This window comes from Phytophthora ramorum (genome assembly GCF_020800215.1).
Source record: "Phytophthora ramorum isolate Pr-102 chromosome Unknown Phyram_PR-102_s0001, whole genome shotgun sequence".
Lineage (NCBI taxonomy): Eukaryota > Oomycota > Peronosporomycetes > Peronosporales > Peronosporaceae > Phytophthora > Phytophthora ramorum.
Window position 1 is genome coordinate 5,801,021 of NW_027150647.1, and position 14,640 is coordinate 5,815,660.

At 54.7% G+C, this 14,640-nt stretch overlaps 3 protein-coding genes across 3 annotated transcripts; 2 read left to right on the forward strand and 1 right to left on the reverse strand.

Annotated features, from left to right (window-relative positions):
- Nucleotides 1–10,682: 10,682 nt before the first annotated feature.
- KRP23_1518 (uncharacterized protein) lies at nt 10,683–11,406 on the forward strand (the record flags this gene model as incomplete). The annotated part of the gene is made up of 2 exons (XM_067885992.1): nt 10,683–11,258; nt 11,329–11,406. 2 exons carry the CDS (start codon nt 10,683–10,685, stop codon nt 11,404–11,406), a joined length of 654 nt encoding a protein of 217 aa, XP_067752093.1.
- Nucleotides 11,407–11,686: 280 nt separating this feature from the next.
- On the forward strand, nt 11,687–12,705 carry KRP23_1519 (NAD-dependent protein deacylase SIR4; the record flags this gene model as incomplete). Its single annotated transcript, XM_067886003.1, has 3 exons — nt 11,687–11,875; nt 11,937–12,382; nt 12,447–12,705. The coding sequence occupies 3 exons, from the start codon at nt 11,687–11,689 to the stop codon at nt 12,703–12,705; spliced, it is 894 nt and encodes a 297-aa protein (XP_067752094.1).
- A 222-nt stretch (nt 12,706–12,927) lies between these two features.
- Nucleotides 12,928–14,637, reverse strand: KRP23_1520 (Myophilin; the record flags this gene model as incomplete). The annotated part of the gene is made up of 1 exon (XM_067886014.1): nt 12,928–14,637. The coding sequence occupies one exon, from the start codon at nt 14,635–14,637 to the stop codon at nt 12,928–12,930; it is 1,710 nt and encodes a 569-aa protein (XP_067752095.1).
- Between the last annotated feature and the right edge of the window lie 3 nt (nt 14,638–14,640).

Here is a 14,640-nt window from a genome sequence, read left to right on the forward strand (position 1 = left end):
CAACAAATCTCTGCACCTTGTGATGCAACTTCTCGATGTAGAATCGGTCGTTCAGCACAGTGAATACTGCATGCTCGCTCCTGTGGCCTTGCGAGCCACAGTGTGCCACGACCATCAATCTAAGCAGCAGTTGGCGCGCCGCCGAAGGAACCCACATCTTGCCTGCGACCATGATCACACCATTGACTACTTGATGCTCCACCGATAAAGACTGCGATGCGGTACGTACAGCACGCTGTACCTTCACAATGTCTTCTAGGGCAGGAAGTCGGAAGTCTTCGTCAGCCAATGGCCGCAGCGCTGACGGTCGAGGCTGGCTTCGCGTTCTGACCGCGGCTGCACGTACTCCACTTGGTTTCTAACGTGATATAATGTCCGCCCATGCATTGGTTTCGCCGGCAACATGTTCGATGGTGAACCGAAGTCCACAAAGTCTCATCGCCCAGCGCTGCAGACGATCGCGCACGTGCTTCTTGAGCTCAACGTGCGGCGCGAAGATGTAGATCAGGTTCGCGTGGTCGCAGAAGAGCTTGAAACCGCGCTCGCGTTGAAGGAGATACTCCAAGTCGGTACAAGCCTTAACGATGGGAAAGGCTTCTTTTTCGACGATTGCCCAGTTGAGTTGAGAGTCCTTAAAGGTACCTCCTTTGCAGAGTATCATCCGATGTTGTTGCTTGTCAACCGGGAGTGAGTCGTCCCATGCCTGTACTTCGGTAACCACAATACTCCAGCCAGTTAGCGAGGCGTCCGTCATCACCACTAGCTCCGACGTGGGGCTAGGAAATACGAGCTGTACAGAGGCTTTGATCAGCGTCTTGACCTCGTTGTAGCTGGTTACCTCAGCCTCGGTTAGCGTGACCGCCACGTTCAGCGCATTCTTGTTGCGCCGGCCAATGCGCTTGCGCTCCATACCCAGCCTCTCCTGCAGAGGCGCAACGACGCGCGCGTAGTCTGGTAGAGAATCGTGAAGCCAGTTGCTGGCGCAGACAAAGTATTGCAACTCCGCCACTGTCGATGGTACCGGCAACGCTGATAATGCATCCACGCGTTCTGAATCATGGTGAACACCCGATCCTGAGATCAGCTTGCCGCACCATAACGCCTCCAGCTGGAACAGTGAGCTCTTGGCAGCACTCAGCTTAAGACGTCGGTCTCGTAAGATGACGAAGAACTCCTTGAGTGCTTGTAGAAATTCCTCCACAGTTGGAGCAAAGATGATAACATCGTCTACCCACACCAAAGCGTTGCGCTGCAGCATCGGTGCCATCGCGTCTTGCATCTGCATCTGGAAATGGATTGCGGAGTCCACCGCACCCTGAGGCCGGGTAGGCGTATACACCGTGTCCTCCGTCATGAACGACATGAGTTCTTGACTATCAACATCAAGAGGTAGCTGCCAGAAACCTTTAATCATGTCGAACTTTGCGAAACATCTTGCACCGCGGACACTGGACGAAACAACCGCAAGGTTGGGCATGGCCCCCGCAATTGGCACCGTCACCTTGTTGACTGGTCGATAGTCAATGGTAATGCGAAACTCCGTCTGAGAGCCCGGCTTCCGCACAGGAACAGCAGCGCAGGCCCACTTGGCAGCGTTGTTCTTCCTGATGAAGCCACGCTTTTCCAGTTCTGCCGTGTACTCTCGGAGAAACGCACTCTGGAGCGGGGCATACTTCCGCGGCTTGCAGCAGAATGACACCGCGTCGTCAGTAAGCGTTACCTTCAATAGCTCCACCAGTGCAGGAGGGTCGTCACCAAGTCTCTCACGGAAAACGTCGCCATGTTCATGTACCAGGGACCGTAGACGGTCTACATGTTCGCCGGGCATGCCATTGGCGAGCGCCTCATCCACGAGCTGATCGAGAACTCCATCTTCTCCAGAGTTAGCTGGTATCAGCTCATCTCCAACGGGAAATTCGTCTTTCTCCTCGAGTAGACTCGCCCCAGCGAGCTGTTCAATCATGCGCTCCACGTCGATGCCTAGAGACTTCATCGCGTCATTGCCCAACAGGAGTTCCTCCACATCACTGTCCAATACGAGGCACTCTACATCCCGCATGTGAACAGGACCAGCAGCAGTTACCAGCTCCAGCACCACGGTAGCCTTCTCTAGACACTCGATACGCCTGACATCGGCCAGGTAGATGGCCACTGGTGCCTCCAGTTTTGACAACTTGAGGTCGGGAGAAAATTCGACCAGCGACGCGACGACCGATCGGGAAATCATCGTCCGATCTGCTCCACTGTATGGGACGTACGGTATCTCCACCATACCGTTGACGCGTACCATGTTTGGCCTTGCTGTAGCTAACACCGCCTTTGACTGCACAGATTCTTGTCGCGCATTCTTGGCGGCTCTAAGCTTTGCCAATGCGTCGGTCCGTTGCTCCGACGTCGCAGTAGGGCACTCGTCGAGCCAGTGCGGGCCACGGCATACCAAGCAGCCATTACGAGGTGGTGTACGCACCTTCTTCACCCCTGCCGGGTGAGAGGGCTTCGCCGACTTCTGCGTCCGCTTCGACTGTTGCTGCGGAGCCTGAGCTCGGGACTGTGGCGTAGTGCGCTCCCCTGCTTGCGAGTGGAAACGCTGCTGCACTCGTGCGTGCTTCAGAATCAGGTCGAAGAGCGTCGCATCATTTGTCTTACAGTCGCGCCTCTCATACTTGATCAGCCTCTCGATCTGCTCGCGCAGCATCGTGGGCTGAATGTTTTCCACTAGGATTGAGCACCGAGCCTTCATACGGTCCTTGTATCCGAGGCTAGTGACATCGCCACTGCCAATCAAAGCCTGTAAGCCATTGTCCTCTACGATCTTTGTGAATGCCTGGAAGTACTTGAACACTCGAGTGTCACAGTCGTCCACAGTCATGTCCATCTTCAGCTGTTTGCGGAAGAGCGTGGTGACGTCGGGGATGAAGGCGTTCTTGAGGGACTTGCAGCGCTTCTGCACCTGCGCCAGGATCTCAGCATCGTCCACATCCTCCACTGGTTTCTTCAACACGTACGTAGCCAACGTCTTCAGCACGGCCGGTTCGACCGAGCCCTTCACCGTTGCCACTACACCCTCGAAGCTCTCTCCTGTCACGTTACAGCGATGGCGGATCTTCATCACATACTGCTCCCACTCACGATTCCATGCGATGAGGGAGGCCTAGTCCCAGCCGGCCAGTCGTGGCGCCTTGATGAACTCATACACCGGTTGAGGCGTGCTCATTTCGACGTCTCCGTCAGCGTCGACACCGTAGCGAGTTCCCATCGTGCCACCTTGAGGTACCGTAGTCTAGCACCTTGTTCACACCGAACCCGACGTAGCGCGTAGCCAAGTAGTCCTTGCAGCTTCAGCCGTCGTTCCTTGGTCCGGGGGGGGGGGGGGTTAACAAAAGCTCTTCGGGAAGAAGCGTAAAGTTAACTTTATCGCGATATCCGGACTTGTTTGCGAAGAAGCAAATTTATTAATGAGCAAAATGTAAAACCCAGAACTAGACAACTAGCTCCGCTACATACAAGGCACCAAGGGCTCCTAGTGCCCGGGGGACTTGTGCAGCGTCAACACAATATCTTCGTAAACAGGCTCGTAATCGAACGACTCCATAATCACCATCATAATCATCCTTGCCGCACGATCTTAGAGTCCGTAGGACCTGCCGACTTGAAGTGCTTGAACAGGAGATAATCGTGCTTGAACCTTGCCCTGGCGACACTGCCCCCTAAAGCTCGACGTCGATCTTGATCAAGCTTGTTCAACTGCCTCGCGAAAGCCTCGTCCTCGACAGTAGTCGCGTAGTCACGCACCTTGATAGGAACCTCAGCCTTGAGGGACTTCAGCGGCTCCCACGAGGTCTCAATGTCTTTCAGGCCTGTCCACTTCACCAGCAGCTCCCAGCGTGAGGCATCAGCATTGTACCTGTGGTCCGAGAATCCGTCGACGCCCAACAGCATCCCCTGGTTCGACACAAACTCGAGGATTTCTTCCGTCACGTCCAGCGAGGAGTCCGCGTAGAAGCGGAGCCGCGACCCATGCACTTCATAGGTAGATCCTGTTAGTAGGTGGCGGATCATAAAGTAGTGTGGACGAGCTTCAGAGACTGCGAACGGACCCACCCATTGGGTCAGCAGCTTGTTGTGGGCGAGGCGCTCATCAACACGAGACCAGAGCACATAATCACCGACGTCGAAATTGGTCGTAGTCCCTTTTGCTGTTGCCATGTCGTAGAGGCGTTTCTTTTCTTTAACATCAATTGCATCACGATGCATTGCAGCCAAAGAAAACCGCACCTTCTCGAGTGAGTCCGCAGATCGATCGTAGTGATGGAGTCACTGTGTCCTGGACGAGTGATCATGTTCAGCGCCGATGGTGGTGGCAGAGCAAGAAAAAGCTCCATAGAACACTTGCCAGCAAGAGAACGAACCGGAGTCTGGTTCAAATTCGCTTGGATCACTGGCAGCAAGAAAGGCTATCGAGGTGGTATTCCATCAACATCACCCGAAGTACTTGCAGTACGTCCCTGTTCAGTCTCTCCACCGTTCCGTTTACCCAAGGCGTGTACACGGGAGAAAAGTGTTGCTCGATCTTGAGCCGCCCGCATAGGATCTTGAGCGTCTCATTCCGGAAGTGAGAGCCTTGGTCCGACATCATCATCTCCGGGCAACCGTAGCGCTTGTACCACGAGAGCAAAGCGTCTGCTGCGACGTTGGCATTGGCGCTGCTGCAGGCAAACAACTCGCAATAGTGACTTAGCCCATCTTTCACCACCAATACGTAGCGATCTCCACCAAATCCGTCACCAAGCTGCAAATAGTCCCAGTGTACCATCTCGTTCCGCCGCGTAGCAGTAAAAGAAGGTCCATAAACGCGCGTGATGACCCGAGGTCCCTTGACATGCTTACACAGAAGACATGCACCAACAAATCTCTGCACCTTGTGATGCAACTTCTCGATGTAGAATCGGTCGTTCAGCACAGTGAATACTGCATGCTCGCTCCTGTGGCCTTGCGAGCCACAGTGTGCCACGACCATCAATCTAAGCAGCAGTTGGCGCGCCGCCGAAGGAACCCACATCTTGCCTGCGACCATGATCACACCATTGACTACTTGATGCTCCACCGATAAAGACTGCGATGCGGTACGTACAGCACGCTGTACCTTCACAATGTCTTCTAGGGCAGGAAGTCGGAAGTCTTCGTCAGCCAATGGCCGCAGCGCTGACGGTCGAGGCTGGCTTCGCGTTCTGACCGCGGCTGCACGTACTCCACTTGGTTTCTAACGTGATATAATGTCCGCCCATGCATTGGTTTCGCCGGCAACATGTTCGATGGTGAACCGAAGTCCACAAAGTCTCATCGCCCAGCGCTGCAGACGATCGCGCACGTGCTTCTTGAGCTCAACGTGCGGCGCGAAGATGTAGATCAGGTTCGCGTGGTCGCAGAAGAGCTTGAAACCGCGCTCGCGTTGAAGGAGATACTCCAAGTCGGTACAAGCCTTAACGATGGGAAAGGCTTCTTTTTCGACGATTGCCCAGTTGAGTTGAGAGTCCTTAAAGGTACCTCCTTTGCAGAGTATCATCCGATGTTGTTGCTTGTCAACCGGGAGTGAGTCGTCCCATGCCTGTACTTCGGTAACCACAATACTCCAGCCAGTTAGCGAGGCGTCCGTCATCACCACTAGCTCCGACGTGGGGCTAGGAAATACGAGCTGTACAGAGGCTTTGATCAGCGTCTTGACCTCGTTGTAGCTGGTTACCTCAGCCTCGGTTAGCGTGACCGCCACGTTCAGCGCATTCTTGTTGCGCCGGCCAATGCGCTTGCGCTCCATACCCAGCCTCTCCTGCAGAGGCGCAACGACGCGCGCGTAGTCTGGTAGAGAATCGTGAAGCCAGTTGCTGGCGCAGACAAAGTATTGCAACTCCGCCACTGTCGATGGTACCGGCAACGCTGATAATGCATCCACGCGTTCTGAATCATGGTGAACACCCGATCCTGAGATCAGCTTGCCGCACCATAACGCCTCCAGCTGGAACAGTGAGCTCTTGGCAGCACTCAGCTTAAGACGTCGGTCTCGTAAGATGACGAAGAACTCCTTGAGTGCTTGTAGAAATTCCTCCACAGTTGGAGCAAAGATGATAACATCGTCTACCCACACCAAAGCGTTGCGCTGCAGCATCGGTGCCATCGCGTCTTGCATCTGCATCTGGAAATGGATTGCGGAGTCCACCGCACCCTGAGGCCGGGTAGGCGTATACACCGTGTCCTCCGTCATGAACGACATGAGTTCTTGACTATCAACATCAAGAGGTAGCTGCCAGAAACCTTTAATCATGTCGAACTTTGCGAAACATCTTGCACCGCGGACACTGGACGAAACAACCGCAAGGTTGGGCATGGCCCCCGCAATTGGCACCGTCACCTTGTTGACTGGTCGATAGTCAATGGTAATGCGAAACTCCGTCTGAGAGCCCGGCTTCCGCACAGGAACAGCAGCGCAGGCCCACTTGGCAGCGTTGTTCTTCCTGATGAAGCCACGCTTTTCCAGTTCTGCCGTGTACTCTCGGAGAAACGCACTCTGGAGCGGGGCATACTTCCGCGGCTTGCAGCAGAATGACACCGCGTCGTCAGTAAGCGTTACCTTCAATAGCTCCACCAGTGCAGGAGGGTCGTCACCAAGTCTCTCACGGAAAACGTCGCCATGTTCATGTACCAGGGACCGTAGACGGTCTACATGTTCGCCGGGCATGCCATTGGCGAGCGCCTCATCCACGAGCTGATCGAGAACTCCATCTTCTCCAGAGTTAGCTGGTATCAGCTCATCTCCAACGGGAAATTCGTCTTTCTCCTCGAGTAGACTCGCCCCAGCGAGCTGTTCAATCATGCGCTCCACGTCGATGCCTAGAGACTTCATCGCGTCATTGCCCAACAGGAGTTCCTCCACATCACTGTCCAATACGAGGCACTCTACATCCCGCATGTGAACAGGACCAGCAGCAGTTACCAGCTCCAGCACCACGGTAGCCTTCTCTAGACACTCGATACGCCTGACATCGGCCAGGTAGATGGCCACTGGTGCCTCCAGTTTTGACAACTTGAGGTCGGGAGAAAATTCGACCAGCGACGCGACGACCGATCGGGAAATCATCGTCCGATCTGCTCCACTGTATGGGACGTACGGTATCTCCACCATACCGTTGACGCGTACCATGTTTGGCCTTGCTGTAGCTAACACCGCCTTTGACTGCACAGATTCTTGTCGCGCATTCTTGGCGGCTCTAAGCTTTGCCAATGCGTCGGTCCGTTGCTCCGACGTCGCAGTAGGGCACTCGTCGAGCCAGTGCGGGCCACGGCATACCAAGCAGCCATTACGAGGTGGTGTACGCACCTTCTTCACCCCTGCCGGGTGAGAGGGCTTCGCCGACTTCTGCGTCCGCTTCGACTGTTGCTGCGGAGCCTGAGCTCGGGACTGTGGCGTAGTGCGCTCCCCTGCTTGCGAGTGGAAACGCTGCTGCACTCGTGCGTGCTTCAGAATCAGGTCGAAGAGCGTCGCATCATTTGTCTTACAGTCGCGCCTCTCATACTTGATCAGCCTCTCGATCTGCTCGCGCAGCATCGTGGGCTGAATGTTTTCCACTAGGATTGAGCACCGAGCCTTCATACGGTCCTTGTATCCGAGGCTAGTGACATCGCCACTGCCAATCAAAGCCTGTAAGCCATTGTCCTCTACGATCTTTGTGAATGCCTGGAAGTACTTGAACACTCGAGTGTCACAGTCGTCCACAGTCATGTCCATCTTCAGCTGTTTGCGGAAGAGCGTGGTGACGTCGGGGATGAAGGCGTTCTTGAGGGACTTGCAGCGCTTCTGCACCTGCGCCAGGATCTCAGCATCGTCCACATCCTCCACTGGTTTCTTCAACACGTACGTAGCCAACGTCTTCAGCACGGCCGGTTCGACCGAGCCCTTCACCGTTGCCACTACACCCTCGAAGCTCTCTCCTGTCACGTTACAGCGATGGCGGATCTTCATCACATACTGCTCCCACTCACGATTCCATGCGATGAGGGAGGCCTAGTCCCAGCCGGCCAGTCGTGGCGCCTTGATGAACTCATACACCGGTTGAGGCGTGCTCATTTCGACGTCTCCGTCAGCGTCGACACCGTAGCGAGTTCCCATCGTGCCACCTTGAGGTACCGTAGTCTAGCACCTTGTTCACACCGAACCCGACGTAGCGCGTAGCCAAGTAGTCCTTGCAGCTTCAGCCGTCGTTCCTTGGTCCGGGGGGGGGGGGGGGTTAACAAAAGCTCTTCGGGAAGAAGCGTAAAGTTAACTTTATCGCGATATCCGGACTTGTTTGCGAAGAAGCAAATTTATTAATGAGCAAAATGTAAAACCCAGAACTAGACAACTAGCTCCGCTACATACAAGGCACCAAGGGCTCCTAGTGCCCGGGGGACTTGTGCAGCGTCAACACAATATCTTCGTAAACAGGCTCGTAATCGAACGACTCCATAATCACCATCATAATCATCCTTGCCGCACGATCTTAGAGTCCGTAGGACCTGCCGACTTGAAGTGCTTGAACAGGAGATAATCGTGCTTGAACCTTGCCCTGGCGACACAGGCACATAGTAAAGTTTGTCGATCGCTTTGTCACTCGTGAAACCAGAGCGAGCCGGGGATGATACTACATCCCAAAACACTTTTCTCCTTGAATATGCGAATTTGTTCGCGCCGCGCTCAATTTCAGTGAAGCCCTTTGCTGGTTTCAGGCCGTCCCACCCGAATAGGTATGCCATAACTCGAATAGATTCTTAGCTCGTTTTGAGAATCTAGCAGCAGATGTACACTGAGGCGCCGAAGGACTGAGCGAAGTATTACCTGGATTGTTTGCTGAACATCGGTCATTACCTCCGTTGTGTAGCGACGTCCCGCTGCGATCTGCGAGTTAAGACCTGCAAAGCGCCTTCAATCGTTGAGCACGGATTACGGGTACGTCGTAGGTTTGTTCATAGACCTCGTAGCTGTCGATAACAGCAAAATTTAGCTGAGAATCATCACTCGTAACGTAAAATCCCGGCCGGTGAACGGGGCCCATGTCTGCCCCCCCCCCCCCCCCCCCCCCCCCCCCCCCCCCCCAGTGTTCATGTAAACGCCTAAACTTTTCTGATTCAGCTTATTCCTTTGCGAAGGCTGTGCGTTCCCAAATTTCCTGCCTTCGGTTTCTTAAAGGCTTCGCGTTTAACCATATCCCGCTAAGAAACGCCGCACTGAGCGATCGCCATCCTTTGGGTTACTATACACAAACTCCGAACTCGTAACATTCGCCGTTGACTTGATGTAGACGGGAAGGCTGAGCAAAGCACACGGTTTTGGGTCCGTGCTACCAGTAACAAACTGCTCTGGAACGTCTCTTTCTTCATGTATGTTCTTAGAGCACCGCATCTGGAAGAGGAGAGTTGATGAGTACTGAGTATTTGGCGAGAAATTGCTGAGCTGTAGTTACATCATGTCATCGATTCGAGCACACATGTGCCACTGAAGTGCTAGGACACTGCTCACCATGTTCGCTGTGTTTTCCTTCCCACAATGAGCTCTCACGACTAGCAACAGACCCATCAAACTCCACAGGGCGGCGAGCATTTGGGACTTCACTCACTCTCGTCGAACTTCTTCACTTTCTCAACCAACTTGTGGACAGCATCCGAGCATGTGGGGTTTGCCGCGGCCTTCAAATTGAATGTATTCGCGGCATGAACGACGAAATGACCCTCTTCGAGAACTCCAGTGTGTTCGATCAGCGATGAACAGGTCCCATTTCTTCACCCTGGGAACTGAGTGGTTTGTAGCTCGGCTTGTCATGGGGTTTCGCATTCTCTCAAATCTGTTGAAGAAGTACCGTACTGTTTTTTTAATTTATACATATCAAATTAAATGAGGACCACGGTACGATCCCACACTATGGGAAATCAAACGGGGCCGTCGTGTGACTTGCTTTTTGCATGTCGAAAAATTGAAACCTGTTTAAATGGCTCGGAAAGTCAAAATGTCGGGCAACGGATCCTAAAATTGATACTACGTTTGAAATTCAGAGCGGTCGAGGAGCTCGGCCAGAATTTAATATTGTATTTATTTAACAAGGTATCCTTCGAGATTTAATGACATGGACAAATTCAGAGCGGATCGAAAATTCGTTTTCAGAATTACTTGAAAAAATTATGGTGCAATCGACAAATTGAGAGCGAAAGCTTGCCAAACCTGTGAAAAAATATGCCTCTGAATATACGGTTTCGAAGGGTTGGCAAACTTTCGCTCTCAATTTGTCGACCTCATCCAGTCTCACAGGCGAATTTATCCATTTAAAAACGGACTTAATGATAATAAAACGAAGTTAGTAATAAAATACGAAGGGCTAGGCGATGAGTGCATCGTGAGTCACTGCCCAAATAATGTTTTGGCTGCTGTTTAAATGGCTCGGAAAGTCGGAAAGTAGGCAATTCACACTCCAGTGGAGGATAAGTTGGCTCGGAAATTTTGAAGTGGGCAACTTATCCTACAATGCAGGATAAGTTGCCCACTTTGCGCCTTTCCGAGCCATTTAAACAGCAGCGTCGAGGATCGGACTTTCCGAGCCATTTAAATTACAGCAAAGTGGAGGATCGGAGGTGCCACCATTAACCTTGTTGTGTATCACACGTCAATGTCGGCGGCGTACGGCAAGACGGTCGGGGGCAAGCTGCAGCTCAAGGGCGGGCTATCACTCAAGGGCGTGAAGAAGCACACGAAGAAGAAGAAGAAGAACCACGACAGCAAGAAGCGCGAGCGCGACGACACCGCCGACGACTCGGAGCCGAAGCCCTTCGAGCTGGTCAAAAGCAGAGGCTCGGGCCGCCTGCTGAGCTCCGGCACCACGTTGATGGGGCAAGTGGGGGCCAAGTTCCTCCAGGAGCTGCACGTGGGCGACGCAATCGTGATCCAGCACCCGACGTCGCTCGTAGAGGAGACGAGGATCGTGCGGATGGTACTGAGTGACGTTTCGGCCAGCATCAGCTCCGCCTTCAGCTCGGACCTGGTGTCGTCCACCCCGTTCTACTACATCAAGGCGCCTCCAGAGGATGAGAAGCAGCAGGAGGAAGAGCAGGAGAAGAAGAAGAAGCGCAAAATGGACGAGAAGACGGCGTTCGGGACGTATGCTGGCGGCACGGAGAAGGGGGGTCAGTACACGTACCGAGTCAGGAAGAGCGGTGCGTACGGAGGATACGCGATTGTGAAGGAGGTAAGGAGAGGATCGAGTTGAGGTGAAGGAGCTTTTTATCTGATGCTGGTTTGCGGTGGACGCTTTGTAGGATGCAGACGTGGAGAGAAGTCGGGAGGAGCTGCTGGATCTCCGCGAGAAAAAGAAGGGAGACCGATATTGCATGTGACCAGAGCTAACAATGATGACGATGCTTTCTGCTGCTTTTGTGTTGTGGAGGCCAGACAAGAATGGTGACTCGAACTCGTGAATCTCTGTTGGGCTTTTACTTTCGATTTCGGTGAGTGTTTCATGCTGTATTTTTTTTCTCGTTGAACAATGCTAGCAACGCCGACGAAGCAATGCTTATACACTAAAGGCAAAGCTGCGTCAAACTCCACTTGTCGCGCCAAAATGGGATCATCCCATCTAATTACGGGACACACGCTCCATATTTACATCACTTTCAGATGCAGTCCGCCAAGAAAGCGGCCGCGAGCGATGCCTCCCGCCTGCGCAAGTTTCTGGAGGCCGGTCGTGGCAAGACGATGGTGCTGACGGGCGCTGGCATCTCCACGGACTCGGGCATCCCCGACTACCGAGGGCCCAACGGCGTGTACAACCGCAACAAGGACTTCCGCCCCATCCAGTTCCAAGAGGTCGGTCGCCTCTGCGTTGCTCGTTCATTAGAACCTACTAACCCTTGGTTACTGTCCACAGTTCATAGGAGCCCACACGTACCGCCAGCGCTACTGGGCGCGCAGCTTCCTGGGCTGGCCCAAGATCCTCAACACGCAGCCCAACGGCTCTCACCACGCGCTCACAGAGCTGCAGCGAGTTGGCGCCGTCTCCAGCATCTTGACGCAGAACGTGGACCGCCTGCACACCAAGAGTGGCTCGCTCGGCGTCGTGGAGATGCACGGGTCGCTGCACGAGGTGGAGTGTCAGGACTGTGGCGACGTGACGTCCCGCCAGAGCTACCAGGACGCGCTGGGGGAACTGAACCCCGAGGTTGCTCAGTGGTCGAGCGAACACCCAGACAAGGAGACGGGCGACGTGGCATCCAGTGACAAAGTGAACCCTGACGGTGATGTCGACATCTCGTGGAACTACGATGCCTTTGTCTATCCTGCGTGCAGCAAGTGTGGCGGCATCGTGAAACCCAGGTGCGTAGTGTCGACTTGGTATGAAGAAGTGGAGCTTTTTCACCCCGCTGATTTGTGTTCTTAGAGTTGTGTTCTTTGGAGAGAACATGCCGGCAACCACGCGAACGACGGCGTTGGAGAGAGTGAGCGACGCCAACGCGGTACTGGTAGTTGGATCGTCACTGAAGGTGTTCTCGGCCATGCGCCTCATCAACCACGCTCTCGCCCGCAACATCCCGATCGCCATCGTGAACTTGGGGCCTACGCGCGCCGACGAGCTGTGCGATTTGCGAATCGACACGCCCTGCACGAATCTTCTCACTGAGGTTGCAGACTTGTACTAACGTTAAATAGACATGTGTCAGAGTAGAACTTCGTGAAAAACAACAACAACACTTGAATGACGGCAGCAAAGCATTCGCGGTGGAGCTTATCAATTAAACGAAGGATGAAACACACCGTGAAGTACTTCGGTCGGCGAATATCTTACACACGCAAAACACATCGTCGTAAGGCTCGCAAGAAAACTAAGCACTTGCGAGTCGTCACATCTTGCAGATGGTAACTTAGCTCCACACAGTGCGAGTCGGCAGGGATGGAGTGGATGCACCGACAGGGTTCGGCTTTGCAACGCTTCCGGCGCTTGCAGAGTTGAGAGATGCCACTCGCTGCGCGAGCCAGCTAGGCCCTGCCGACTTTGTTGGTTCTTCCTTTTCCACCTCTTCAACCTTGGGCGTCGCCGTAGCGTCGGCTTCAGCCTTCTCGGGCTCTGCCGGCGTGACCTCAGCCTTCTCAGGTTCTGGGGCCGTAGGTTCCGGCTGAGCGGGGACAACGGTCTTAGGCTCCGGCTTCGGCGACGTCTTTTCGCTTTTCGCCTTGTCAGCTTCGGCAGCCGCAGTTGCAGCCGTGTCGAAGCGGTAAGTGACCGATGCGGAGCGATCGAACGGGAGACGCTCCATCACCGACTGACTGCCATGCGCCAGCACCGGCACAGCAGACGCAGCCTCACGCAACTGAGCCTCCGAGAACTGTCGAAGATTCACGGTGGACTCTTTCACACCAAGACGCGGACCGTCGTACTCGGGCATAGTCTTCTGGATGGTGCGGCCAAGGGCATGGATGCAATGCACGACCTGTCCGATATTCTTCTGGTTGTACAGATCCACCGTCTCGAACAGATCAAACTCGGCCACGCCGATGCTGCGGCACGCACGCACAAAGCTGGTCACGTTCTCCATCTGCTTGAAAGGCATGGACGACGACTGAATCTTGGGAATAAGTCCAGGCTTGATCTTGTTCATCAGCGTGCAGAGCATGATGCCGTCCTTGAGGCTGTCGCCGAAGCCAGTCAAGAAACTCTCGCCCAGCACGGCCTCAATCCATGCTTGCGCCTCTTCCTCCGCCGTGGGTCCGGTACTAGCAGCCGCGCTGTTCAGTCCAGGAATCGACGACGAGACCGTCTTCCCGTTCAGCGAAGTATTGTCCACATCCTCCGACAGCTCAGCAACCGTCGCAGCGACCTCCTCCTGCGTCGGCACGTGCTTCCCAGTAGGCGACATTTCTCCTTCAGGCTGCGAGTCGAACGTCGTGAGCTTATCCGCCTTACGGAAGCGGGAGAGCTGCTCAATCTTCTGAGCCGACGGAGGTGGCGGCGGAGGCGGCGCGCGGTACCCGCTCTGGGCCGCATCGGCGCCCAGCATGACGTTGTTGGAGTGGGACGTCGTTTGACGCTTCATGGTGCGGAAGCTGCCCAGCGTTTGCTGCGCCGGGATGTTCTTCCCGCCCGCGAGCTGGTCGGGCGTGAAGACGCGCTGGTTCTTGCTGCTCTCCTTCACGCCGAGCGTGGGGCCCTGGAACTGCGGGTAGTTGCGCTGCACGGCGCGGCCCAGCGCGAAGATGCAGCGCACGACGTTGCCCAGGTCTTTCAGCTCGAACAAGTCCACCGTCTCGAACAGGTCGAACTCGTTCACGCCCATGACGCGGCAGGCCTTGAGAAAGGCCGACACGTTCTCCATGAGCTTGAAGGGCATCTTCGACTTGGTCTCCACGCGCTTCACGACGCCTGGGTTGATCTTATTGGCCACGCTGCACAGCACGACGCCATCGCGCAGACCCTCGCCGAAGTCGTCGCCGATCGGCATCTCCGAAATGGTCTCGAGCCACGCGCGCGCCTCGTTCTCCATGTCGTAGTCGTAGCGCTCAGCGGCCTTGCGCGCTAGCTCTGCGTCCAGGCCGAAGCCGCCGCCGCGGGGCTGCACGGGCGCACGGATAGACATGCT